This window comes from Lytechinus pictus, chromosome 10 (assembly GCF_037042905.1).
Source record: "Lytechinus pictus isolate F3 Inbred chromosome 10, Lp3.0, whole genome shotgun sequence".
Lineage (NCBI taxonomy): Eukaryota > Metazoa > Echinodermata > Echinoidea > Temnopleuroida > Toxopneustidae > Lytechinus > Lytechinus pictus.
In genome coordinates this window covers 3,295,371-3,322,387 of record NC_087254.1, presented here as the reverse complement: position 1 = coordinate 3,322,387, position 27,017 = coordinate 3,295,371, and the positions used below count along the sequence as shown (strand labels likewise).

The window sequence follows — 27,017 nt, the reverse complement described above, 5'->3', positions numbered from 1 at the left end:
CAAATTGGCAACTGGGTAAGTAAATTATGACAAGGGGCAAGGACAACTTTCCCATAGGCCATATATGTACTTTATTATCAGGGATTCGTGGTTTTCTCCTATAGTACCCATTCCCCTGGGGCAGTAATCTAAATGTAATCCAGGTAGTATATTGTTTTATGTCCTCATGAAAGAAAAATATAACTTAAAATAAAACCTTTGAAAAAAATGACATTTTAGCCATAATATGTATTGGAGTACATGGAAGAATAGTCCTTGCCTTACATCACTTTGGCATCCCATATGCGGCCAATTTGAAGTCTCCATGGGTATAGTAATTACCAATATTTACAACTTTTAAAAATTCACAACTTTCTTGTTGTTTGTCCAAAATTGTTCAATTAAAAACTTTCACCTATCAACTTGTCCGTTTTTTCTTTTTCTTATAAAAACAAGTTTTTATTTGGGTTGGATTCCCCTTTAAACATCTATAAGGTTCATGTAGTAAACAGCATTGTATGAAATTTTAAACAACGTTTTACTGTCTAAGTGTAGGCCTACTAGGAAATTGCAGGTAAAGGCCTCCTGTACACCAAAAGCTGTATGAGTGACTATGTTGGAGAAAAAAAGTTGATTTGATCAATCAATTCAAGACTTTATTCCAGAGACAGCTGCATATGCAGAGAGGTCCATATCAACAAACAACATACATGTAATATACATCAAGACAAACATACAAAGATAATACTGGAATAAACAAAGAACGAATAAAGTATAAACAGTCGAAAAGGAGAAAAACAAATCACACTAATTAGTAATAACTAGGAACAAACAATGAATACCTATAAAACCAGGACCTACGGTAACTGAAAACGAGTGGTTAAGCAACTGATAAGTCAATAGTACAATGGAAATATTTACATATGACAAAATGAGTAACTTAATAGTCTCGAAAAAGTTGAGCTGAATGTCATATTTATGGACCGCCGATTCCATTTCCGCTTTATGATTTCTATATATAGCAGTGGCGTAATGAGCCAAAAATTCATAAAAAGTTGCGGGCGAGCAAAAAAATTTGTCATACTAATTTTGTGATACATTTTTTGACCTAATATTCTGGAAATTATAACATTATTCACCCTTCTCTCTTTCTTTTTCTTTCCTTTTTTTTCTTGGTCGTGAAAAATTTGGAGGGACAAGACGACCACCTCCCCCCCCCCCCCCCCCCCCCCCCCATCCCCCCATCCGTACGCCAGTGCATGGAGCTGCCTATGTACAACATTGAACAAGCACTAACTTGGATTTAATATTTTATGAATTCTTCACTCATATCATGTCTAGCTAGCTAGCTATACCGGAGCTCGCCCACGTACGTGCGTCCCGCGCGCGCGTGATCGTGAGTGGGTAATTTAATTCAACTCCGTTCATATCGTATCAGCACGTGTTAATGTTCTGTGAAAGGGTGGAATTTGGTTAGTGTTCAGAAGGAGCTGACGAGGAATCACCGGTCCTAATTTTAGAAGAAGTCTAACAAGTTAGACCTATAGGCAATTAAATTTCATTTGCTTGGATATACCGGGTAAGTCATCTCTTTTTATGACAAGATCTAGAGTGCAGTACCTTGTTTAACCTGTCTTGTCGCCGGGTCTTGATCTTGACGGTCGCAGCCGTCGCAGCCCTAACCCTGCGCTTCTGCCGCGCCCGTTGTCGCCGGGACGCTGGATGCATTCAGCCTACACGGCGGTAGGATCGCGATCGATGCCGATGGGGTGTTGCCTGTTGGGTGATGACACTTAAAATTTTTAAGCACTCTTTTTTGTCTTTGGATTACACAAAAACTATGAATTCATTAGTTGTAACATTTTGTACTACAAATTGATGAGATTTTGCTAGATAACTTTTCCAAATGCCTACCCATGGCTGTTTAAAAAAAAAATCGATTCAGTCGGGATCCAAATTCCAAGCCCAGCCCAGGCCAAGGCAAGACAAGTCATGCAATGCAAGTCCCCCTCCTCACAAATATACAAAACGGCAATTAACCCCTTGATATTCAACCCTACCCCTACCCCACATTTCCCTCCTTTTCAAAACCACTCTGCCAGTTTTATACAGTTTCCCAGAGATGATTGATAAATGAATATTTTTCGATAAACATGATTATCGATTATGAATCATTAAGATCTGTACCTTTTGCGAATCATTTTTTTGTCTTGAATAGAATTGTTTGATGTTCAAAAAGAGCCTAGAGGCTAGACCTCTACATAGTACATGAATGTGTAGGATGTTTGAACTTCGAAAGGCAGTGCATTTTATTGGAGCAAATAAGTTGTATTTTTTGTGTGCTCACGAGAATTCATGTGACACTTTGTCTGGAGTGTGGGAGCGGTTCAGACTAGCACTAGTATAGCACAAGTATAACTACATCATGTACGAGAGTGAGAATGAATGTGACGTGATTCTAGACTGATGAGCTTGGTGTTTTCTTAAATTGAATTTCATTTTCTCTTTAACTATTATTTTTCATGAACAATTTGACTATTTTCTGTTTTCCTTTGTCAATTAAAAAGTTTATTAATTGTATTACATGAATCTTCGTATTATGCAATTTTTCTAGGGTGTTTCATCAATTTTCAGATAGGAACTGTAAAAATAAGTTTTAACATAAAATAATTTTAATCTACAGTTGATTTTACAGGAGATATTAAAGCGATTTGTTTTCAGAATGATGGTTTAATCAAACAATTCAAAATAAGATTAGTAAAAAAATTCATAACAGTTTCTTTAAAACTTACATGTATTTTGAATCTTATGTTTAGATGAAACTCATGCACACTATGACTCAAATGTTTTGAACAGTAGTACAGCTAGTATTATTGTTCTACTTTCAATTCGATAAAATTATTGAGCCTTTAGATTTTTGTTCATTCAGTTCATGTTCATGAAAATCTTTTATTTTTGCATTTTATTGGAAAATAGAATACTTGAGCCCCCCTCCATTTCCCTCCTAAACTTTGTTATTTTATGTTAACAAGGTATGTAAATGGTTATCATTTAATACCAAACTATTTAGGTTCTGACTCTGAACGTGATGTCAGATGGTGATATACATGTACTGTAGTTTTCTTACCCTTTTTGATACATGATGTGTAATGTAAAAAAATGGTTTCAATTATAATATCTGACTTGAATTATCATATCAAAGTGCCAAAAATAGTAAACGTAATAAAGTTTTCAGGCTTAACATGTCATGGCCACAATGATGGCATTTCATGAAAGTATTGTGAAATGTGAATGTGTTGTCGCCAGTAGTGAACAATCAGGGGGGAAAAAATTGTTTTTTTTTCGGGGGCTCCATTTTAAATTTTTTGTCAAATTTCGGGGGCTCCATTTCTACATTTCGGGGGCTACTTTTTGCATTTCGGGGGCTCTTTTTGAATGCTACATTACCGGTATTACTTATTGTTAAATATTGTATGATTTTTTAAGTTATTTTTTTTATGCTTAGAATCTTGGGTGTGTGGGTGGGTGTGTGTGTGTGTGGGTGTGACTGTGAGTTGGACTTGGATATAAATGAATTCAATTTCTAATTTCTACTCCGTCTATTCCAGTACAATCCCTGTACTCGGCCATGTACCGGTATATGTAATAAAGGCCCACATACCCTAACTTTTCGTGAAGTTCTTTGAAAATGCAGATCTCCATGAAAATTGCATTTCTCAATGGGGGAGTCTAAATTTGGTGAGAATGTATTCATTAAGAACTTAAATATACATGACAATGAAAAAATCATCAAACTTTATTGGCAGTTTTGAATAATATACCCGAAATGTAAACTCTGTCTGAAACAGAAAATCACCATCATTGAGGCCTTTACTGAGCGAATTGTCCCCCAGAGCTCTGGCAGAGAGACAGAGCTCAGACTGGCTAGCTAATACAAGCGCCAATGCGTGTGCCTGCTGCCGGCCTTGTAAAATAGATGGAGCTTTGTTTGATGATTTATTGTCTGATATTTGCCACATCCCCAAGAATAATAAAACAAATGATTTTTAAGTTATAATTAATAAATAAGGTAAGTTATTTTGGATGTTAATAGGCCGTTTTGAAAAGCAAAGCCGAATGACAACTCACCAATGATAGGTTACTAGACTCTGGGATTTATTTCCTGTGTAATTTGAATTAATTTATCACAGAATTGTGATATCTGTAGGCGAAACATGTGCATAAGAAATTGCACATGGTGGTAGTCATAATGGACCCCTATACATGCAACTGTTTCCTGACCGTCGCGTTGATTTTTTTTCCATACCTGGTACCATATGTGTGCAAATACGTGGTACAGAAAAAAATACGCAACTTCGGAATTTGAAACTGCGCTCCTCGCTATTTTCAAGGCTTATTCATGATTTTGAGTGTGGATTTTGGATGATTTTTAAATGGTAAGCGGAGCTCGAGCATATGGCGCTAGTGGGTCGTTGAGTTGTTATCACTCGGCAATAATTTCGGGGGCGACATTCAGATTTTATGTCGCCCCCGAAAGCATGATTTTGGGTGATTTCGAGGGCGACTTTAGGCATTTCCGGGGCGAATTCGCCCGCCGCCCCCGTGTATTTTTTCACTGTTAACAATGTAAGATATTTATTTATGGACAGGTATGTATTGTTATCTTTCTTTATCAAGTTTATGGTGATTGGGAAATCCACCTTGGGTCTGGAGTGGTACTGTACATGTACGTGATATAGTAAATAAACCCCTCAAAAAAAGTTTGGAAATCTGAGTTTGGCCATTAATTAACACAATACATATTTGATATGATTCAAAAGATCATGTAATTTTCTTTAAAATGATACTACGCTTGTTATGATCATACCATCAAGAAAACGAAAAGAACAGGATTCAAAAGTGTTGAAAAGCTGCAAAACGAGCAGAAATAGTCATGAAGGGTAAATACAAAACATGAGTCTTTTGTCTGTGTCAACAGAAATGAAAAACCCATTCAAATCAAGCCACTGCTTCTTCATTTTTGATGTAGTGATGGTTCTTTGAGATAACATGGTTTGAGTCGTGGTTTGAAATACCCATGCATGTTTGTTTGTTTGTGCAGAGGTGTGCTTGATTCCATGTTAATGTGCATGAAAACAAAAGAAACCGCTGAGAAACTCACTCATCACCACAGAAGAAAGAACAGTGACTTTCAATATTGTGTCATTTTGCAACTTTTGAATTTTGACCTTGCCCCACATTTCAAGGCACTGCACCTCCATGTGAACCATAATCATATCATGTACATGTAGGGTATCATTTTAAAGAAAAGTAAATGATCTATTCATTGGTATCAATTACACATTAATATTCACTAAAACCGACGAGGGATTATCGATCAAAATTTCCAAACTGAGGAGTTTACATGTAGATTCAAATAGAAGTACACATTCAGGAGTATGAATGACAGTACTTCATGAAACATATTTCTGATACATTGTACATGTACAGATGAGGAGGGTGCGACCAAGAAAAAATAAGAGGAAAGAAAGAAAGGTGAAATATATTATTTACTTCATATTATATCAAAATCCAATACAGAATTGGATTTTTGTAATTTAGATGTTGAAGTGTTTGCTCTTAAAGTGTAAACTCTCTTTCTGTAGCCCAAGGGGCCCCTCCCTACACACACATTAAAAACCCTCTGTGATATTAAAGTGTCTGTTACATTATGTTTCCATTGTGAATGTCCTAAATACTATAAAAGAGGATGGCATGTTTTTTTTTCATTGTTTGCTTTTTTTAGTTTTAGAAAGTCAAAAAGGGGCCTAAGCTTTCGATCCTAGCAGAATCTTCGTCGGAGGCAAAATGACAAACATATAAAGTGGAACAACCATAATAATTTTTTTAGTTTTAATGGATATGCACTGTATTTTGTGATTGAATGGGGGGAAATGAGGTGGTTGTAGAAACCAGGATGATGCACTTGTAGCAAAGTGGGTTTTGATGATCATGATGTTTGATAGTGTGTGCCTATGAGCCTGGACACTCCCTGATCAATCTGAAATGTAAACAGGTGCATAGGGGTGTGAAAATGATCACTCAATGGTTCCTGTATTCATTCTTTGTATTCTGCATTTCAATTCTCTTTTTTTATCATATAGTTGGAGACACAAAACCTCATGCATATAAAATAAAAGCACCTATTTTTCCCGTAATTGGTGGGTTCATGCACGAAATAAAGTTTTGTTGATTCTTGGTGCGAAGAACAAATTAAATCAATGCAGGATGTCCATGAATGGCTGTTTGTACGCAAGCAAAGGGAAATCTATGAAATCGATTGAAAAGTGTTTTTATGGGTGTTCCATTTTAAAACACAATCACAGCCTTTTTCAATCATTTGATTATTTCATTTGAGGTTTCTAAATTTGATTCATTCTATTAGATTTATAGTTTTAAATCATTTTTTTTTCATTTGTAGCTTTCAATTTCATTATTTTATTTGTAGTTTTCAATTATTTTATTGTTTCATTTGTAATATTCAGTTATTTTTACTTTATTCATCAGTGTAGAAACATTCATTCGAAATGATATCATTTTATTTTTAATCAGATGCAAAGCGCACTGAGGTTTGTTGTTTGTATTTTGATACAGTATAATATTCTCTAATGAAACTCAACATAAATATTCAGGAATTGAAAGAAAAAAATTCTTGCAGTGTACAAGTGTACATTTCAAAAGAGGAAATAAACAATCTCTCAAATTACTTGTTTACCTGTACTCACAACACCCATTTCTGTGCAGTTTATATGCATTTTAAAGTGTTCCCTTTTTAAAAATCAAATCATTTAAGAAGCCCAAAATGGAGCAATTTTAACTAATGTTATTTCACTAATAATTTTGTTCCTAGTCAATCAGCCAATCAGATGCAAGACTTTTAGTAGATCATAACATATAGCCAGTGAAAATGACTGATTTTGTTTCATTGCATACTCCCCAGAGCTTTTTAATGTACAATACATACCAAGACAGGTTGCTACATAACTTTTTAGAAGCACTTGCCCAGTCAGGCAAGTATTGGAATATACTTGTCCACAAATCTTTTTCACTTGCCCGAAAAAATCCTTGAAAAAAAAAAGTTTTACTTCTTCATAAGAAAGTTTTGCCGGTTTTATAAACCATTGACCTTTTTTTCTCTTTTGACATGAACCTTGGCATCAGTGAAAAAAATACACGGGGGCGGCGGGCGAATGAATTTGCCCCGGAAATGCCTAAAGTCGCCCTCGAAATCACCCAAAATCATGCTTTCGGGGGCGACATAAAATCTGAATGTCGCCCCCGAAATTATTGCCGAGTGATAACAACTCAACGACCCACTAGCGCCATATGCTCGGGCTCCGCTTACCATTTAAAAATCATCAAAAATCCACACTCAAAATCATGAATAAGCCTTGAAAATTGCGAGGAGCGCAGTTTCGAATTCCAAAGTTGCGTCTTTTTTTCTGTACCACGTATTTCCACACACACATGGTACCAGGTATGGAAAAAAAATCAACGCGACGGTCGGGAAACAGTTGCATGTATAGGGGTCCATTATGGCTACCACCATGTGCAATTTCTAATGCACATGTTTCCCCTACAGATATCACAATTCTGTGATAAAATGATTCGAATTACACAGGAAATAAATCCCAGACATTCGGCTTTGCTTTTCAAAACGGCCTATTAACATCCAAAATAACTTACCTTATTTATTAATTATAACTTAAAAATCATTTGTTTTATTTTTCTCGGGGATGTGGTAAATATCAGACAATAAATCATCAAACAAAGCTCCATCTATTTTACAAGGCCGGCGGCAGGTGCACGCGTTGGCGCTTGTATTAGCTAGCCAGTCTGAGCTCTGTCTCTCTGCCAGAGCTCTGGGGGACAATTCGCTCAGTAAAGGCCTCAATGATGGTGATTATCTGTTTCAGACAGAGTTTACATTTCGGGTATATTATTCAAAACTGCCAATAAAGTTTGATGATTTCTTCATTGTCATGTATATTTAAGTTCTTAATGAATACATTCTCACCAAATTTAGACTCCCCCATAGAGAAATGCAATTTTCATGGAGATCTGCGTTTTCAAATAACTTCACGAAAAGTTAGGGTATGTGGGCCTTTATTACATGTACATGGCCGAGTACAGGTTATTGTACTGGAATAGACGGAGTAGAAATTAGATATTGAATTCATTTATATCCAAGTCCAACTCACAGTCACACCCACACACACACCCTCAAACCCAAGATTGTAAGCAAAAAAGTAGCATTCAAAAAGAGCTCCCGAAAGGTAGAAATGGAGCCCCCCAAAATTTGACCAAAAAATTAAAATGGAGCCCCAGAAAAAAAAAATTAATTTTTTCCCTGCTTGGCATTGCATTTCTTCTTCCAAAGTGATTTTATCTTGCCTGCCATGACCAAAATTAGGGTCAATATCATATCATTGACCCTAATTTTGGTCATTCTACTGTGAGAATTTTGCTTGCCCAATTCGGGCAAGTAGTTTTGGTCTTTACTTCAAAACACTTTACTGTACCCGACTTTAACTTTTACTTGCCCCGGGCAATCGGGCAAGTGCTTATGTAGCACCCTGCAAGATAAGTTCAGAATTTATATTTCAAATGCATATTGAAAAGTAATTTGATTTAAATACAACATGGGTTTTCACCAAGCACTTGTACTTGAAGCGTGCAGGATCCAATTACTGGCATGGCTTGGTGTATTAAAGGGGAAGTTCACCCTGACAAAAAGTTTATTGTAAAAATAGCAGAAAAAATAATTAAAAATATTGCCGAAGGTTTGAGAAAAATTCATCAAATAATTAAAAAGTTATTAGAATTTCAATTATTTGATTTGTGACGTCATGTGCGAGCAGCATTCCTACATAGCGAATGGTAAAAAATCAATGAAATGTCATTTCCTCAGAAAATTGAAAATGGTTTTCACTGTACCTTTTGTATATCAATAGACAAATCATTTCACACCCGATCATGAATAGAAAAAAAATTAAGTCATCAGGAACCATACAAAATTTGAAATTCATGCATTTTATATTACATAACACATGGGGCAGCTGCTCGTTTATGACGTCACAAATCCAAAACTTTGAACTCTAACTTTCTTACTCTTTAACGGATTTTCATCAAACCTTCACCAATATTTTTTACTATTTTTTCTGCTATTTTTACAACAAAGTTTTCTTCAGGGTGAACTTCCCCTTTAAAGGGAAATCCAGTTTATTGTATAAGTTAGTTTTGACAGAAACAGTCCTAAATTGTGTATAAAAGTAACCCACGCAGAAAAGATCTGTACAGATGAAAGTGTACTGAGAGTAAACCAATTGTAAACGAGGAAGTGATAAAGTTTTACATGTGGCAGTCAATAGAGCAGCTCTGTATAAATATTTCTCACATTAACGCTGCAATAAAAATATATTTCATACTTTTTGACCCTCCTCAAATATCATTAAATAGAAATTAATGAGGAAATGAAAGCTTGATAAAAATTTCAGTAAAGGTTCAAAGATGTATCATGTAAATTATTTTCCCTTTTTGTTCTATCATGTAAAAAGTATTTATTCTACTTGTCTGAATGAATTCAATCAGAACATTCCCTCCAAAAATGTAGTGACAATGGCATCAATGTGAAAATTTGAATTTTCCCGGTATCAGATTATTCAAATTGGCACCCTCTATCAGTTATTAATGTACGTATAAAGTATTTCCTTTCAATCCAAATATAATGATTGCATAATGATGTCCTGATTTCTTTCAAAGGATTTAACAATGGACTTTTTCTTCACATGAAGAAACCGAAATAATAGTGACAATGTGCTTCATTTTATTTTTAGGAATTCACTTACATTTTACAACCTTTGTCATTTTCTTTATTAATTTCCTGAAATCTTTTTATGTAAGCCTCACGGTTTTAATTTTTTATTGGCTGATATATGAACACCAGCTTTTCATTACAACTTGCGATGTTTGATATCCCAGCAAGGGAGAGCAGAAGGGGTTCTGGACGTGATGTAATGCTATGCTTACAGCATGTCCATGGAAAGGGCAGTCTGTGAGGTATGATGAGTGAAGGCCTGCCTGTTTGTTCTTCTCTAGCCTGGTTTCAAGCAACTGCACTGTCATGCATTCCAAGCTTTAATATTAATTCCTTGTTTACTTGTTGCTGCTTTGAATGCTTGCAAAGTACATGTACATACATGTATGTACTTCAAGGGACAGAGAGTTGATGTTTACCAGTAAATCTAACAGAAAATCTGTTTTGGTAAATCTGTTTTGATTATTTACTTCGCATGTGAAAATAAAAGCAAAACATATACATGTATGTCATGTTTTGCTGATCATTACATTTTCTAAGACAAGAACTTTTTTTTTTTTCAATTTTGAGTTCAAGTTTCTAACAAAATTACAGGTTTTCAGAAATGGAAGTGGCCAATATGGATTACATGTATTAAGTATGTTTTAGAATGAAGATCCTTCAAGAACAATATAGTTAAAAATGCAAATTTTATATGAAGCCATTCTAAATACTTTCCTGGCAGCTGTCAATACCAAATTGTGTGGGGTTTCATTTCTTGATTATTATCAACTACTGTTATAAGCTACTGAAATCCTTGTATCTGATTGGCTCAGAGCAGATGTGTCAGTGTACAGTCTCTGTATTAGCACTGAGAACATGCTTCATGAAAGCACTGCCCAGAGCCCCGTCTTACAAAGAAGTGCAATTGATCCGATCAACCACAAAGTACATGTATGGACGGCCAACAACATCAACATCTAAAATGCAAATTGGTTCAAAATATTTTCTAGATATGATGTACATGTACATGTATATTCATACATTCATCATTCTCTTGAACATTCGGTGTGATTCTCTTTGTTTACTATAAAGGAGATTGTGGAAATTTCTTGTAGAAAAAATTATGGTATGGATGGATTTCCATACAGTTGAGATTAATTGGATCAATCGTAACTCGTAAGATGGGGCCCTGAAGTTTGAGAACATGATGAGAGATGTGTATTGGCAAGAGATGGTGAGCGAGCGTGGTATTGTAATACATTTGGATATGTTCCAGGAGATTCATTCCAATCCTCCCAGGTGTGAATGCGATCCATGTGACCCTTTGATGCCATCTGACCATACTCTTACTGCCGTCTGCGATTCATTCTAAGAAAACACACTGGGTCAGCTTCTCGTGGAGGGGGGGGGGCGCCATTACTATTGACGAGTGGATCGTCAATGGAAGTGCCCCCCCCCCCCCCCCCCCGGGTCAGCTTGTTGATATGATGGTAACATACATGTACAAAGAGAGGGTCTCGTGCCAGTCTTCGGGCCTTTTCAGACTTTTTATCAGTGGCATACAGACGAGGGACGCTTCCCCCCCAAAAAAAATTTCCACAACCAAGAAAAAAAAGGGAAAGAGAGAAGGATGAAATATGGTATTATTTTCTGAATATTACAAATTTGGATTTTTGTAATAATTTTTGCTTGCTCGCAACTTTTTATAAATTTTGCCCGATACGCCATATCTCTCGCCCCCTTTAAACTTTTGGCTCATTAATACATGACTGCTTTATATTGTACAACACTGAGGGGCTTAACTGTCTTCTTTTCAGGCCCAGTTTAATAGACCTGACTGGCATCCCTGTAGATCATTGTTTTGTTGGGGTTATTTTTCACAACCCAAAACACTTTTCTCACTTTTTAATATCTTTAATATATCAAGAGTGTTACAGAAAAAGATTATTTATACTGTATGTCCTGACATTTTCATCTCCTTCCATGTTTGCTATGATATAGTAGATTTAATGTATAAAGAAGAAAGTGATTAATCACAGGGAATCTATGTAGATGCTACTCCTAAACCCTTATATTGTTAAAACACCTTTATACATTTTTTTATTTGATGATTTTATTTCCTGAAAGCATACCGTATATCAAATTTCATGTTTCATCAGTCATCATTGGCATGATGCAACACTGTACTACATGTTTGCTGAGAGAGTATGTTGAGCACGTGCTGAAAGTGAGTTTCATTGCAAGTGTTGACTGTATGGTAGAATTATGATCCCAAGGATTAATATTTAATTAATGCTGGAGAGTGTGAACTTGAGCTGAATGAACCCTTCCACTAATCCCTTGTACCCTTTTTACACACGCTAAAATTTCCTTAACCCCGTACTATAGGTGGGGCTAAATGGCAATTTAGCCCCACCTATAGTACGGGGTTAAGCTTAGCCCACTTTCTTTTTACACAGCATTTTTGCAAAGTGGGCTAACCCCACCTTTAGTACGGGATTATTTGGCCCTGCAAAAAAGCAGGGTTATCCCAGCAATTGCGGTGCTAAGAGCGATAGTACGGGGTTAAGATCGCTAGTGTAAAACGAAAGTGGGCTAAGCTTAACCCCGTACTATAGGTGGGGCTAAATGGCAATTTGGCCCCACCTATAGTACGGGGTTAAGGAAATTGTAGCGTGTGTAAAATGGTACGAGTGAAGTACTTGTACTACGAATGATCGACAAAAACCACTAGTCCGGGGTTAGCGAGTTTCGTGTGTAAAAAGCAAGCATTCCTTATCCGGGGTTAGCAATAACAATTTGGCATGTGTAAAAAGGAAAAAAAATAGTACGGGGTTAAGGATAGTACGGGGTTAGCGATAGTCCGGGGTTAAGAAAATCCTGTGTAAAAAGGGTATTGGTCTTTACTTCTTCCATCCAGCTTTGGGCTGAAAGTTTATATTGTATCACGTTGATGGGTAAATACATGTAGGATATGTCCAGATGTAACATTTGGCTTCTAGTTCTATACAACACTTGTCTTTTGCAAATTAAGAAATACAAATAGATAAATTGACATTCAAATATTGAGCTTGAGTAGAAAATTGAATTGTTATGATTCTTATTATGTTTGGGTAATTACAATATAGATATTATTGTTTACAGATCTATGTCAGAAGTCATGTACTTTCTTTCCTCTGCATTAATAACAGGTATCATTTATTATTTGTTCAATTTCCTCATAATTTTGTATAAACGTGACAAGAGGCTAGTTTGCCCTTCGTTCACCAAGACATCTGTTTTCAGCATAGGCCTGCTTTTAGTCATTAATCAACTTTTCTGCTTTGTCACTACATTTGTCATGCGAATCATCAAAGCCAATCATTGGGTAATCTTTCCTGAATGTTGGCCTGTATCATTATCAATTATATAAAGACATTCATGAGTAAAGGGTGTATTCTAGAGTTCAGACCCAGACATTTTATAAGGCTTTTTTTTTTTAATGACGACTTCAAATGCTAATATTTATTACCACAAATATAATGAACCTGATACAAGGTTTAATACTATTATCAGATCCTATTTTTCAGCAATGATTCGGTGAATGTGTGAACTACATGTATGTCTGAAGTGGTGGAGGGGGGGGAATTAACTAGTATTAATGTCATGGTTTAACAGCGGTTGCAGTGAAGCACGGTTATCTTTCAATTTCATGAATGCATATTCCATCAAAGGAAAACTTTGAAAAAAGTTGTCACACAATAAAATGGCCAGGGCTATCTACCCCACCCTTCCTCTCTCCCGTGCTTTCCTGATAAAAATCTATTCAGAAACAAGTTGCCCTTGGTTACAAAAACAAAGAATATAATCATTTTCCATTTCTAATATCTTTTCTGCATCCTTAGAAGAGAATGTACATGTAGTTGGATACCTGGGATGTCAGTGTGCCTTTGTCATAGTCCGGGGAGGAAATGGTCAATTATCTCACCAAAGCATGTGGACTGTGCTTTTGCCCCCCTGGTGGAAGGCATGTGGTTTATAGGCACGTACACCAAGGCTTCATGCTCATTGCTCAACATCCAAATGTCTTTGATTTTATTATAGACCTACTCACCTACATGTAAATGTAGATGTTAAAGGAGAATGAAACTCTTGGAGCAAGTTAGCTTTTGTGAAAGCAGAAAAATCAAAGAATAAGATCAACAAAACTTTGAGTAAAATAGGACTAGCAATAAAAGAGTTATGAGCATTTGAATGTCGAGATCACTAATGCTATGGAGATCCTCCCATTGGCAATGCGACCAAGATCTGTGATGTCACACACGTACAACTCTCCCATTTGGACACTGAAAATATACCCCAAAACATCTCTTTTTGCTCATTCTCATCATATGACAAACGATTCATCAATGATATAATGTTGTGAAACCTCTGTACTTGTCATCTCATAAAGAGAACACCTCACCTTGTGATAGACTCTATAAAAGTGAGAATATAAGTGAAATAAGTACTAAAGTAATGAGGGAGTTGTACGTGTGTGATATCACAGATCTTGGTCACATTGCCGTTGGGAGGATCTACATGGCACTAGTGATCTCAATATTCGAATGCTCATAACTTTCTTATTATTCATTCAATCTTCCTCAAACTTTTAACAATATGTTTCTTTGATTTTTCTCTTTGATATGGATTCAGCTGGTTTCAAGGGTTTCATTCTCCTTTAAAGAGTCAGGTGTTCCAGGTCTAGGAGTTTCTCTTTCATGCTTATTAGAATAGGGGGCAAAATGAAAAAAATATCCAGATATGGATCCCATTTTAGATTTCAAATTCTAAGTTATTACCTACGTGCCTATTATTCATCTCCTGAATGTAATTTGATGCAGGTTGTTATGGAGTCCAAAAAATAAGATTTTGAATATTAAGTTTACCTGTGCCTATAAAATGCATCTCCTGAATGGAATTTGATGTAGATTTCTTTTTACCCACTAGAGACATGTACTGTAATATTTGTTTTAAGAGGATGTCAAGCCAGACTGTATGCATGTTTGACAAAAATATGCTTGCAGTTGTTTCAACAAAATATACAAAACTTAACGTCAACTATGATTTTTGTTTAAACCTGTATGATATTTACTTGATTTATTTCAACTAATATTAGTTTCAGACTGGAGTGCCCCTTTTAATCTTGACTGCTGGTACAATTCCTTTCTCTCTCTCTCTCTCTACACCTGTACCTAACGGGTAGTCAGCCTTAATAGATGTAGGCCGAGATGTAGTGTTAAACAAAAGGAAGTGAAGAAACAAAAAAAGACAAACACTAAAACTGGCACATGTGATACTGTTCGGTTCAATGTATTGATTATGAATACTACATGCATATTGGTCTTAAGCAAAAATTGATCTTTATGATCTGGTTTTGAATGTGAAAGTGATTTCCAAAGTCCTGATAAAAATATGCTCTGTAAAATATATTCAGGCCTTCTTTTTTGTAAATTTGTTTGTGTATTACATGTAATTTCTCTACTGGTTTTAAAATGTCTCTTATTAATTGATTCTGTTTTGAATTCTTTTGAAATTCAATGAAAGCTAATCTAATCATACACTCTCAATGTTTTCTTTCAATGCAGGTACCAAGGTTTCATGCCAGTCATGCCGGATATGTTCTCCCGCCAGTCAGCATGGATCATCGCGGTATCGGTCCTCGTTTGTTGTTGCATCCCCTTCGCCTTTCTTGATCTTGGGTCTTCCAATGATACAGGCTCTACAAGACTCCCTCACAGGGTCAGGTTACAGAGACGCTATCCCACTGAGAAAAAGGTCATCGGCCCTAATTACATCCAACATGAGCTGCCTGCAATCCCCATTGATTTGAAGGTAAGCACGGAACAAAATCGAAACATGTGGACAGGACATAATTGGTAGATAATAGAGGGCAACATTTCATTTAAAGTTAAAGCTATTAATGAACGTAGTTGCAGTAAAACACTGATTTCGTGAGAAAGTCTGTAAAACCAAGGTAAAGTATTGATATATCATCGTGGATCTAGATCTGGTACAGTTACATAAACTGAACTTTGTGAAATCATAATATCTAGCTAAAAAAACGATCACACTGAAGATCGCCAACACAGATAGGCACACGTGGGACAGTGTATTATTATTGCTGGAATAAAGACCCGACGGAAGTGACCGAATCCGCGCTTATTTTGCTCATTTCTCAGCAATTATACAATTTCTTCCAGAATCCTTTGGCACATATTTTTTATTCATACAAACAGACACTTTGGTGATCATTATATTAAATTCTGTAAAAAGTCATTTTGAGATCGTTCCCAAAACTGGAATTTATCTTTAAACAAATCTGTGGAAAGATAATTAAAGATACCTGGAAGGATATTGGCATCTGAGTTCTTTGGGCTTATATCGTGGTTTTCCTGAATTAGTGAACAGTTCTCATGAACTATGTGGTCAGACCATAATTGACCTTGTCATAATTGATATACATGAAAGTATAATATTCAATAGATGATTGAGACACCTACCTGGGAAAACAATTAGAACCAGGGTTTTTCTTCGTTGGATGGAGTAGTCATAGGGGCGAACTGAAAGAGAGAAAGGAAGGAATTGTGGAGAGGACATAATTGGTAGATTATAACGGGCAATCTGAAAAAAAACAACTGCAAAGATTATTTAAGAGAGCTGGAAGGAGAGTGGCACCTGAGTTCTTTGGGCTTACATAATGGTTTTCCTGAACTAGTGAACAGTCCTCAGGAACTAGGTGGTCAGACCTTAATTGACCTTGTCTTGATGATGATTGATATTAACAATAGAGGGCATCGTCTCAACAATTACTATAAAAGACACGTGAGAAAACAGTTAGGACCAAGGTTCTTCTGTATTAGAAAGAGTGCTGATAAGAGTAAAGAGAAAGAATTGTGGACAGGATATAATTGGCAGATAATAGAGCTCTAGCAATCTTGAAAAGGGGAAACTGCAAAGATTATTAAAGGCAGCTTGGAATAGAATGGCACCAGGGTTCCTGGGGCTTATGTAACGGTTTTCATGTATTACTGGACAGTTCTTATGAATTATTTGGTCAGACCGTACATTGACCTTGTCTTGATTATGATTGATATTAGCAACAGAGGTCAACATTCTGCTAGTAATTAAGATACCTGGGCAAACAGTTGGAACCAGGGGTCTTCTGTTATGGCATAGGATCTCCATAGGAGTGAAGTGAAAAACATAAAGATTTTTTTTTTCTGAAGAAGAGTACGGTTATTTTGAAAACACCCAAAATGATTTGATGATTGAAGTGCTAGCACTTGTAGCAGTTATCTAATCTGGTTTCCCCCCATTGTGAAAATTCATAATATATCATTCATAATACTTAGTGGTTATTGTTATTGGTTTATTATTAGCCCAAAGAGGCTTATTTTCTTTTCTTCTTTCAACCCTTTTCATTAATCATTAATTTTTTTTTTTTTTTGGGGGGGGGCAAAGCTCATTTTCCAAGTACCAAGCCTTCTACTATAAAGACAAACAATCTTATCTGCATGTTTGATGTTTAATATATATTGATTGCTGTTTTAATTCCAGGCTCGCTACGAAAAGAGGCGTCTACTGGGAAGACACAAACTCCAAGCCCGCACTTCAGCCATTGAGAGATTCAGACGAAATGTCCAACCGTCACCGGTCGATAGTAAAAACTATACCCCTTTAATGTCTAGTGAAGAAACTGAGCTTGACCTTCAGTGTGGGTCATGTTCTCTAGTTGCTCATTCAGGTAAGGAATGGTAATATGAGTTCAGTTTGAATGTACATGTACTGTACACATCAGATTATATTCGCAAAATGGTTAGAATTCGCTGGGTCGACAAGCAGGTGGTCTACTTTTCATATAGTTTAATACTCGGTTTGTCTTTTCCCTATGTCAAATGCCTAAACTGGAAATTAGACCAAATGGTAAATGGGCATACTGGCAATTAGACCAAATGGTTTAGACAAGGTGATAGTAGACTGGGGCCCATTTCATAAAGAGTTACAACTGTTGTAACTTTGCCATTATGGCAGCTACCATGGCAACAGGGCTCAGCAGCCAATCAAAATCAAGGTTACCTTGGTAGTTGCCATAATGGCAAAGTTAAAACAGTCGTATTCTTTATGAAACGGGCCCCTGATGTAGACTTAAGGCAATTTACCGTACAAACCACCTGAAAACGTATTCTGTTACAGTGAATGGAGAAAAGTAACCTTGAAAACTTCTACAACCGCCATGCCAAAATCCTGTAATTCCAAAGAAATGAAGAACATTTTGACACTCGTGCACAACTGAACTTCAAGTTTGGTTCCATCACAAATACTAGTCTTGCTGATACATCGAGTGATTTATCAACAAGTTCTTGTTATGCCTATAGCATTTTTTAATAATATTTTTAACATATTTCTGACAAGTTGATAATTGAAACCCATTTTTTAAATTCATGGTACAGGTTACAGGGATCTACCAACACACCAAGTAAAATAAATTTATTGATTGTTGCATTTATCCTCCCTGTTCATCAGACTAGAATTGTTTCTGTCTAGTGATTTTCATTCACGGATGCGTCAAGGTGTTACCACATAATGACCTGATCATTGTGGAATATTCAATGATTTCCTATAGATTTTGAATTGTTTGTGATACAATATCTCTGTCCTTGACCACTGTTTATGAGAATTGGTCACCTATCTGACTATTAAAATTGCTTGCATTTCATCAACAGGAATTCTTCAAAAGAACCACAAAATTGCCTCGAGCTCTGTCTCATCTGAATCATCAGGCACACATGTAATGAACAATGAACCAAATAAACCTTTTCTTGTTTTGAGACCCTGGGTATTCGTATTACAACACTCAGCTCTGTTGTCTGGCCTACATGTTCACAATTACTTTTCTTATCGTTGTATGATGCCTTTAAAAGAAATTGTTATTAAACAAGATTCGAGAAGTTACAACTGCAGTTATACGGAACATTGTTACTGATCCTGTTTTAGCCAGCATATGCTGACATATTTGTGACAAGTGCTTTTCACCATTTAATTACATTCAAGAACTGCATTTTGTAAATAACACTAAATGATTTATTGATGTAAAGATATTGGTGTATCAGTATTTTCATGGGAACAAAAGGCATTTTGATGTAAAAAAGAATGTGATTTAAAGGTAAATGCTAGTTTTGGTAACGATATCAAAATGAGTTCGTACAGAATCCAAAGAAATGACCACCAAAGTGTCTGTTTGTATAAATAAAACGCATGTACCAAAGGATTCTGGAAGAAATTGTGTAATTGCTGAGAAATCAGCAAATAAGCACAGGATTCGGGTAGAGCGTCGGGCCCGACGCTCAAAGCAATAATTATACACTGTCCCACGTGCGCTTATCTGTGTTGGGGAAGTTCAGTCTGAACATTTTTCAGCGTAGATTTCAAGATTTCACAAAGTTCAGTTTATGTAACTGTACCAGATCTAGATCCTCGATGATATACTGACAATTAGGCCTGGTTTTACAGACTTTCTCATGAAATCAGTGTTTACTGCAACTACTGGAATTTCTCTTTAATGAGAAACAGCTTGTCATACATACGCTGGCAAACGCTGACTAAAACATCCAGATGTTACTGCCGCTTTAGAAAAAGAAATACAAGAATAAAACATGTAATCTCTCTTTCACTCTGAGGGGATGAATAAAAATCAAGAAAGCATCCCTGTAGTAATGATCCATACACATTTCAAAATTAGACATTAATTTTTTTACTCCATGGTATAGAATGTGTACTAAAAGTTTTTTTTTCAAAGATATAATCTTGATAAAAATCAATATCGGCATATTCATAACATATACATGTACGATTAGGAAGGTACAAGGTTTGTGTCAAATAAAACAAATGTGAGAGTATTCGATTTGTCGAAGGAATGAAAAAATAGCAATAATAGTTTAATGTTTTCATGATTTTTTCATTCATTTGTTTCCAGGTCTAATGAGGCGGAGTTCATTAGGGAGAGAGATTGACCAATCAGACTGTGTCTTCAGAATGGATGATGCACCTACCATGGGATACGAGAGAGATGTAGGGAGGAGAACAACTGTTAGAGTCATCTCATATTCCAGGTAAGAACCATTGACACAATGGCATACAAGGGTCTTGGGGTCTACTCATTTCGTAATCCGACATTCGCTCCTATACTACATGTATCTCTCTGAAGAAATAATATGACATGGTTAGGTTTGCAGAGTTGCCAACCCTTGCGGAATAATAATGAGATGTGTTCTAATGTGAATTCAGTGTTTACATGTACTTCCCGACTGAATGACTGAGCGAAAAAAAAATTGTTATCATGTTTTGTCTCTTTAGAAAATATTTGGGTCATCCCTTTGCTTATTTACATTGTAATCTCTTTTCTGATAAATATTCCATAACAGTTGGCATCTCTGGGTTTGTGATATATGTTTTTTTTTTTTTTTTTTTTTTTTGGTTTGGAATCATGTGACTACTAGGTTAAAGGTGAGAGTTGGGTTTGAAGTTCAGCTTTATTTCAATCTTTCTGTGGATTTTCAGGAGTAGCAAAAGTCATCAAACCAATCATTTGTTGTAATTCTCTCCTTTGGAGTATTTTTGTCTCGCCTTCAAAGCAGAAGTGAAACAGAGTCACCGCTTTGTCTGTATGAATTTAAATTAATAAATTGTCTATTTTGTTGACCAAGCTGTCTCTGCCTTTTAATACATGCATTATGTCACAGAATAAAAAGAAAATCCTTTTTTTTTTCAGAAATAGTTATCACCATCATTGAATTTATGTTTTGATGATGAATTTGACACTCACAGTAAGAGTGAAATCTCTTCTTTGATTTGAGACCATATGGTGAATCGTCCATGCATTAGGAATTACAAACATTAAGTACTGAGACATGGCAGGAACAATATGCATAAACACTTGCATGTAAATCTGAATCTACTTTCATTTAGAGATTAGTGAAAGAAAATTCTCAAAGAATTCAGAAGAAAGTCTTATGAGCCATCACTTTCCCCAGAAAGGCTTTCAACACGTTCCATTACATTAGGGGCAATTTTTGTGACATGAAAAAAATAGTGTCATTTACACTAGGCAAGTATCCACCAATAATCACTACAGCCAAAAAATGGTGTTCCAGTAAGGTTTACTTCTCAAACATTGTGATAAATGTCAGACCAGAGTCTTATGCAAATACCGTAGGAATATAAAATCCATGTAACAGAGGTTAAAATGACTAATATGAACTGCAACAAAGCCAATGAAAATTTCAAATTCAAACTTGAATTACTATAGTAAGACATTATCGTCACGTTGACACGTTAACATTTAGCCACATATGAATTTATCTTTATTATGAAATGAAATGGTTGACACCTCCGTTGCTAGGACACCTTGTTGTTTGTTGCTCAAACCCAATAGAATACCCATCTCTATGCTATGACCTAACATTGCATACGTCATCTCATTTTGTTATCATAGCCTCTTCGATGTAGCCTTCCAAGCAGAGAACCTCCTCTCCCTCGAGCCTAGCGCCACCCATCTCATCTTTCACGGTCCGGAACATGTTTACTCTAGCCATCAATTCCAGAAATACCTGCAGCGTATCAAGTCTTCCAAACCAGAAGTTGAGATGTACCACGCTGGTCAGGGTCTGGAGGACAAGACTGACTTTGAACTTCTCAAGCATACAGGAAAATCAAGGTGAGATATGGGCCTTGATGCATAAAGCTTTGTAACTATAGGGCTTCTTTTTTATAAATCACCTTTTATTCATAAAATAGTAGTAATTCATCACTTTATTAACATTCAAATCGTTCAAACAAAGGAATAAAAATTAATATAATTATACAAAGAAAGGAACGCCCAGGACATATCTGAGTAACGGAACAAGCAGGGCATACATAAATAACATAGATTAACATAATAGCATATACAATACATTACTATAATTACCCCGAATCAAAATATTAAAACAAGCATGAAATTATTATAAAGAAGTACAGTATGTAGAAGAAAAACGGGAACTAAAGCAGTTGAGAAAAGAGAGGTAGAAATAAAAGAAGGGAGAGATGGTACATACAAAGGTGAAATAAAAATAAAAAATAGAAGAGAAGGAACGAGAAAGGGGGAGAGTAAAAGAGAGAGGAGAGAGAGTGAGAGGGTGAGGGCTGGTGGGAGAGAGAGGGGGGTGTGAGAGAGAAAGGGAAAGAAAAACAACATTGTGACTTCCAGGGCATTACATAAATTCAAATGATTGCACATAATTATACCCCGACACAGGCAAATGACCAGATTACGTTTCTGTCTTCCTTGGATACATATAAATGGATATTTGTTTCCCTCCACACATCATACACTCCAAGAAGTAACAATAATGGGCCCAGGTTATCACTTCTAGACGAACGTAATACAGGGCAACATAAATGAATACAGTACGGTATGCATAAACAAACATAAAACAAAAGATAATAATTATTTACATATCAAACGCGTCGATTCAATTCCTAACAAAATTCATAGTAAAGTGATGAGAAGGGGTAAGGAGTGGATATGCTCTCCCGAGGTTTAACTTAAGTTCTGATTTTGAAATGAGTTCGTTGTGCTAACATATTGGTATTACAAAAATACATACTGATTAATCAATTCAATTCAGTATATTATATGAAGATTTTGGTAAAAACAGTCTGAAGACTGACACATACAAAGTTCACAGAAAAAAACAGAAATACATGAAAGGAATATATACCTATGAATTAACAAAAGATAATGAAATCAGAGTATGATTAAATAAATCTGATCATACACAATATTCAATCAAATCAGTTGTAGAATTCAGCCTTGCAATCATTTATGGAAAAAAACACCCTGTTTGTTATTATGCAAATGAGGTGAAACCAGATGTAGCACTTATTTGAAGATGAAAGGTGAATGCATTCAGCTGATGTGCGAGTTACTTCAATTCCGCTTTTATTTTGCAGGAAAAAAATGCCCCAAACATACAATTTTCCAAGGGGTATTAATAATTCTGTATGGTGGGAGCTACCCCTTATTGACCACCTAATTTCCTAAGCATCGTATCTGCGAAAATATCAGTTTTACCTAGTTTTCGTCTCATTTGTGCAGAAAATTGAGCAGATTAGATTCCCATGTTCAGATCGACGACTCCGATTCTATGCCCTATATATCGGCGAACAAGAAGAAATGCGACAATTTCACATTTGCTCTTTTGCACACTTCTTTTGAAATCGACCACCAGCTATACACTAAGTTTCGGCCGATTCTTGTCGCGGTGGCAAAATATTTTATTCTTCCAAATCAGTTCTATGATGTCTCCATGCTATATTTCCACTGCAAGTTCCGGCACATGATTCGACAATTGACGACGGATATTTGTTCTAAAGCTGTTCTTATCGGATTTCTTGGTATGAACAACTGTTTTGCAGCGGGGTTCGGATCTGGTCAATACAATTTTGATAAATTCTACCAAATTTTTACCTTTTTTTTTCTCTCGTAATATCAATTCTTATCGTTCCTATGGACACTGCGCCTACTCTCCCGCGCGTATCGTCTGTAATACGCAATAATCTTATGCGCGCAAGGTGGTCGGTTTCAAGAGGTGGTCGATATGTGGAAGTCTCACTATACATATTCTATGAGATTGCCTAACTGGAATTCCAATCTGTCATATTTTCCTTTCATCAGGCAAACATCAAGCTCCGAGTTCTCAACTCACATGTACGCCTTGATGGCTATGAAGGACATGTGCTCATCAATCACAGTCTATGGAATGCTACCAAAGAATTTCTGCAGGTGAGATTATTGACATGCTCTATCATTACTGTTGGGTCAGTAACATTACCAATATGACCTCAAAGGTGATTTGTGTAAGGAATGCCAGATGTGATTCATGTTTCATGAATCTATCTAATGAATGTATGTCAATAGAGTTACTGGGCGTCACCAATGTGCTCTCTACATCTGTTGTGTATTGAAAAAAAATGGAGAAAATTTGGATCAGTTGTGAATCATAAATCATCAGTTCTGCCAAAATTAAGACATCAAAATTTTATATGGAATATTATGTGTATTGTTGTCCTGAGTACTCTGATACAGTAGAGGATTAAAGGACAAGTCCACCCCAACAAAAAGTTGATTTGAATATAAAGAGAAAAATTCAACAAGCATAACACTGAAAATTTCATCAAAATCGGATGTAAAACAAGGAAGTTATGACATTTTAAAGTTTTGCTTAATTTCACAAAACAGTTATATGCACATCCTGGTCGGTATGCAAATGAGATGACGTCATCCACTCACTATTTCTTTTGTATTTTATTATATGAAATATGAAATATTCTAATTTTCTCATCATTGTCAAATGAAACAACGATTAATTCTTCCCTGAACATGTGTAATTAGCATTGTTTAATACTCTATGGTTCAGTCAACTTGGTTCTGATTGCCAAATCTGTAAAAAAAAAATAATATTGTTTAATTCAAATAAAAAACTAAAAAAATAGTGAGTGAGGAACATCAGCATTTGCATGTCACTGAGTTGTACATATCACTATTTTGTGAAAAATAAGCGAAAGTTTAAAATGTCATAACTTTCTCATTTCAAACCGATTTTGATGAATTTTTCAGCATTATGCTAGTTTGAATTTTCTCTATTTATTCAACTCAACATTTTCTGGGGTGGACTTGACCTTTAAGTGTGATAAAGTAATCTTGCACCATTTTTTTTATAGATTTATATCACTTTCTTTGTTACTTTTCTTTCCATATTACCTTTCATCTCGCAGTGAAAACCCAGCAAACAAAGTTGAATCTCTGTACTACAAGGACCCCATGCTCACCGCCTGCTCGTTATTCAGTTACCATGACAACTTAGAGGTCGGAGGTCAGCCACACGGCGCAGAGCAAGATGTCTTCAGGAGCTGGATGGAAAGCGAAGAGATCCGATTCGTGAATCCAAGCTGGGAGTGAATGGCTTGAAGCCAGCTTGGATCATTTGCCCCCATGTCTGTTGTCTCATGCGAAGAGCATAGCTGCAGTCTGGACAGCGGATGGTATAAGCTAACTATGTCAAAAAAATCCCTCGGGTTGTGACTCATGTTAAAAAGGCATAGTCACTAAAAACCAGCGTCAACCTGGCCCGTGCTTTCAAAGCACGGTCAGGGTACTTTGTGTTGTGTGGTTGTAAATTGGTGCTGAAAGCGCAGTTGCAAACCAGAACACAATGGAGCTCGATGCTCGGCAAGGCAGGCATGACGGTGACTCACATCCAGATGATGTAGCCACGCAACTGTCTTCTTGCCACTGATGGCTCGTGTTTGAAAAACACAGTCTCAGGTAGAACAGATCGTAGGACTGGATGGAGGAGGAGCAGTGTGAGATTGTATCATCAGGACAAGTGTAGTGCTTCCTTCATCAGTTGATAGATCAGAAGAATTTTATATTTTTTAGAGAAAGGAAATATATTTATTGTTTTACTTTCACCAAAATGTGGTGATAGATGTACCCTGACAGGACATGATCAGCTGCCTGCAAGAAGGATGGTTGTATCTTCAGTATTGGTACTTGTGACCTTCCTGCAGTCACCTGATCAAATGCCTGTTGGGGGTTGTTTGTGCTAGTCAGGTGTGCTTGAGAGTGCAGGACCAAGTTTAGTGGAGTAGATTATGTCAAGTAAGAAGTATTATTAGGTCTGAGTAATTTTTAATGTGCTTGCCTGCCGAAGATATAGCTTATCTTGCATTAATTTGCAGACTTGATCAATTCTTTTGGTGATCTTAATCGCAAATAAGCCATTGATGTCAATTTCTAGTCATTTTGAATTGATACAACGTCTGTATTTGAATAGAATTTAAACTTCTTAATCTGAATGCAACTACCCCCCCCCCCCCCCCATCTGTAACATGCACTGATAACCCTTCAAAACTGTGTATTGAAGAAAAAAAAGTGTATGGAAACAGGTGTGCCATACCCTCATCAACCTTGTTCTACACAAAAAAATATTGATTAACAATATCTTTAGTGTTATTATTCAGTAATTCATGAACAACTCTAGATAAGTAGTAGATAAGTGTTAATTAATTTTGTTCCAATAGTTCCAATCATTGATGTGATTTTTTCCCAAACATAGACAGTAATGTTGATAAGTCAAGTTGATCTTTACAAAGGAAAGTATGACTCCAGTACTGTTAATTTTAAAAAGATTTTTGAATTTCTTCTTATGCTGATAAACATTTTAGCTTCCTTTATTTTCCTTAAAACCATCTTCTTTCTACCTTATTTAAAGGTAAAAAAAAATCATCACTATGCATACATATATGTGAGCTACATTTACCCATGAATATTATCTTTAATAGGCATTAGCAAATGTCAGTGGTAATATTTCTGTATTTTAGGTTTATGCCAATTCACTTCTACAGTGTAGACAAATCTCCACATATTTTTCTCCTATCCCCTTCAGTGTACACGATAATTACTTACTTGTTCATTACTCTTAGTAATAATCAGAGTAGTTTCCGTATTGTCGCCCCATTCGGAGGTCAAAGGTCAAAATTCCCAAAAAAGGATATGAAGAACATTGCAAAATAGTGGACCTTTTTGTTTGTGAAGAAGTCAGGAATTGGCTCAAGAAATAGCATTTAGGTAAACTTAAGTATATACTGAATTAACTTTTAAGAAAATAATAGAGGTGTGTAGCAATCTGCATGATCTACAGGTCATACATATTTTCTGTCATTTATTCTTGAACTTGTCTACCCTGTCAAAAGTGATTATAATGTAATTATTAGATTTTATCAACATCTGAGTCTTGTTCAATTTACTAGAAGGTATTACACTGTTTATTTTTCAACATACACATATTATGGCCTGGGTAGCCACTAAATCGCCTCTACTTTGACTCTTACATCATTATATATATCTGTGGATTCATGTGATAATGCATAATCACAGTATATGCCAAAGAGACGAGATGAAACCATATAGATCCTTGACATCATCATTAAAGCAATATTCACTGTGTGCGTAAGAAGAGTATTAACATATCCATGTGCTTTCTCGTAAAACAATTGTTATTCACATAAAGACATTGTATTGCCTTGAGAGTTTTATATATATTTTTGTGCTACTTTGATGTACTCATGATGTGAATGC

General features: G+C 35.9%; 1 protein-coding gene across 1 annotated transcript; it reads left to right on the top strand.

The window, feature by feature from the left end:
* The first annotated feature begins 15,423 nt into the window (after positions 1-15,423).
* Positions 15,424-25,313, top strand: LOC129269747 (alpha-N-acetyl-neuraminyl-2,3-beta-galactosyl-1,3-N-acetyl-galactosaminide alpha-2,6-sialyltransferase-like). The gene is made up of 6 exons (XM_054907243.2): positions 15,424-15,670; positions 17,396-17,582; positions 19,812-19,947; positions 21,330-21,551; positions 23,553-23,660; positions 24,653-25,313. Exons 1-6 carry the CDS (start codon positions 15,437-15,439, stop codon positions 24,834-24,836), a joined length of 1,071 nt encoding a protein of 356 aa, XP_054763218.2. The 5' UTR covers positions 15,424-15,436; the 3' UTR covers positions 24,837-25,313.
* Positions 25,314-27,017: the final 1,704 nt, after the last annotated feature.

Bases quoted from the DNA above. Each gene is read 5' to 3' on its own strand.
- LOC129269747 (XM_054907243.2), top strand. From the start codon at position 15,437: ATGCCAGTCATGCCGGATATGTTCTCCCGCCAGTCAGCATGGATCATC. The intron at 15,671-17,395 runs GTAAGCACGGAA...TTTTAATTCCAG, and splicing joins CAATCCCCATTGATTTGAAG to GCTCGCTACGAAAAGAGGCG. The intron at 17,583-19,811 runs GTAAGGAATGGT...ATTTGTTTCCAG, and splicing joins TTCTCTAGTTGCTCATTCAG to GTCTAATGAGGCGGAGTTCA.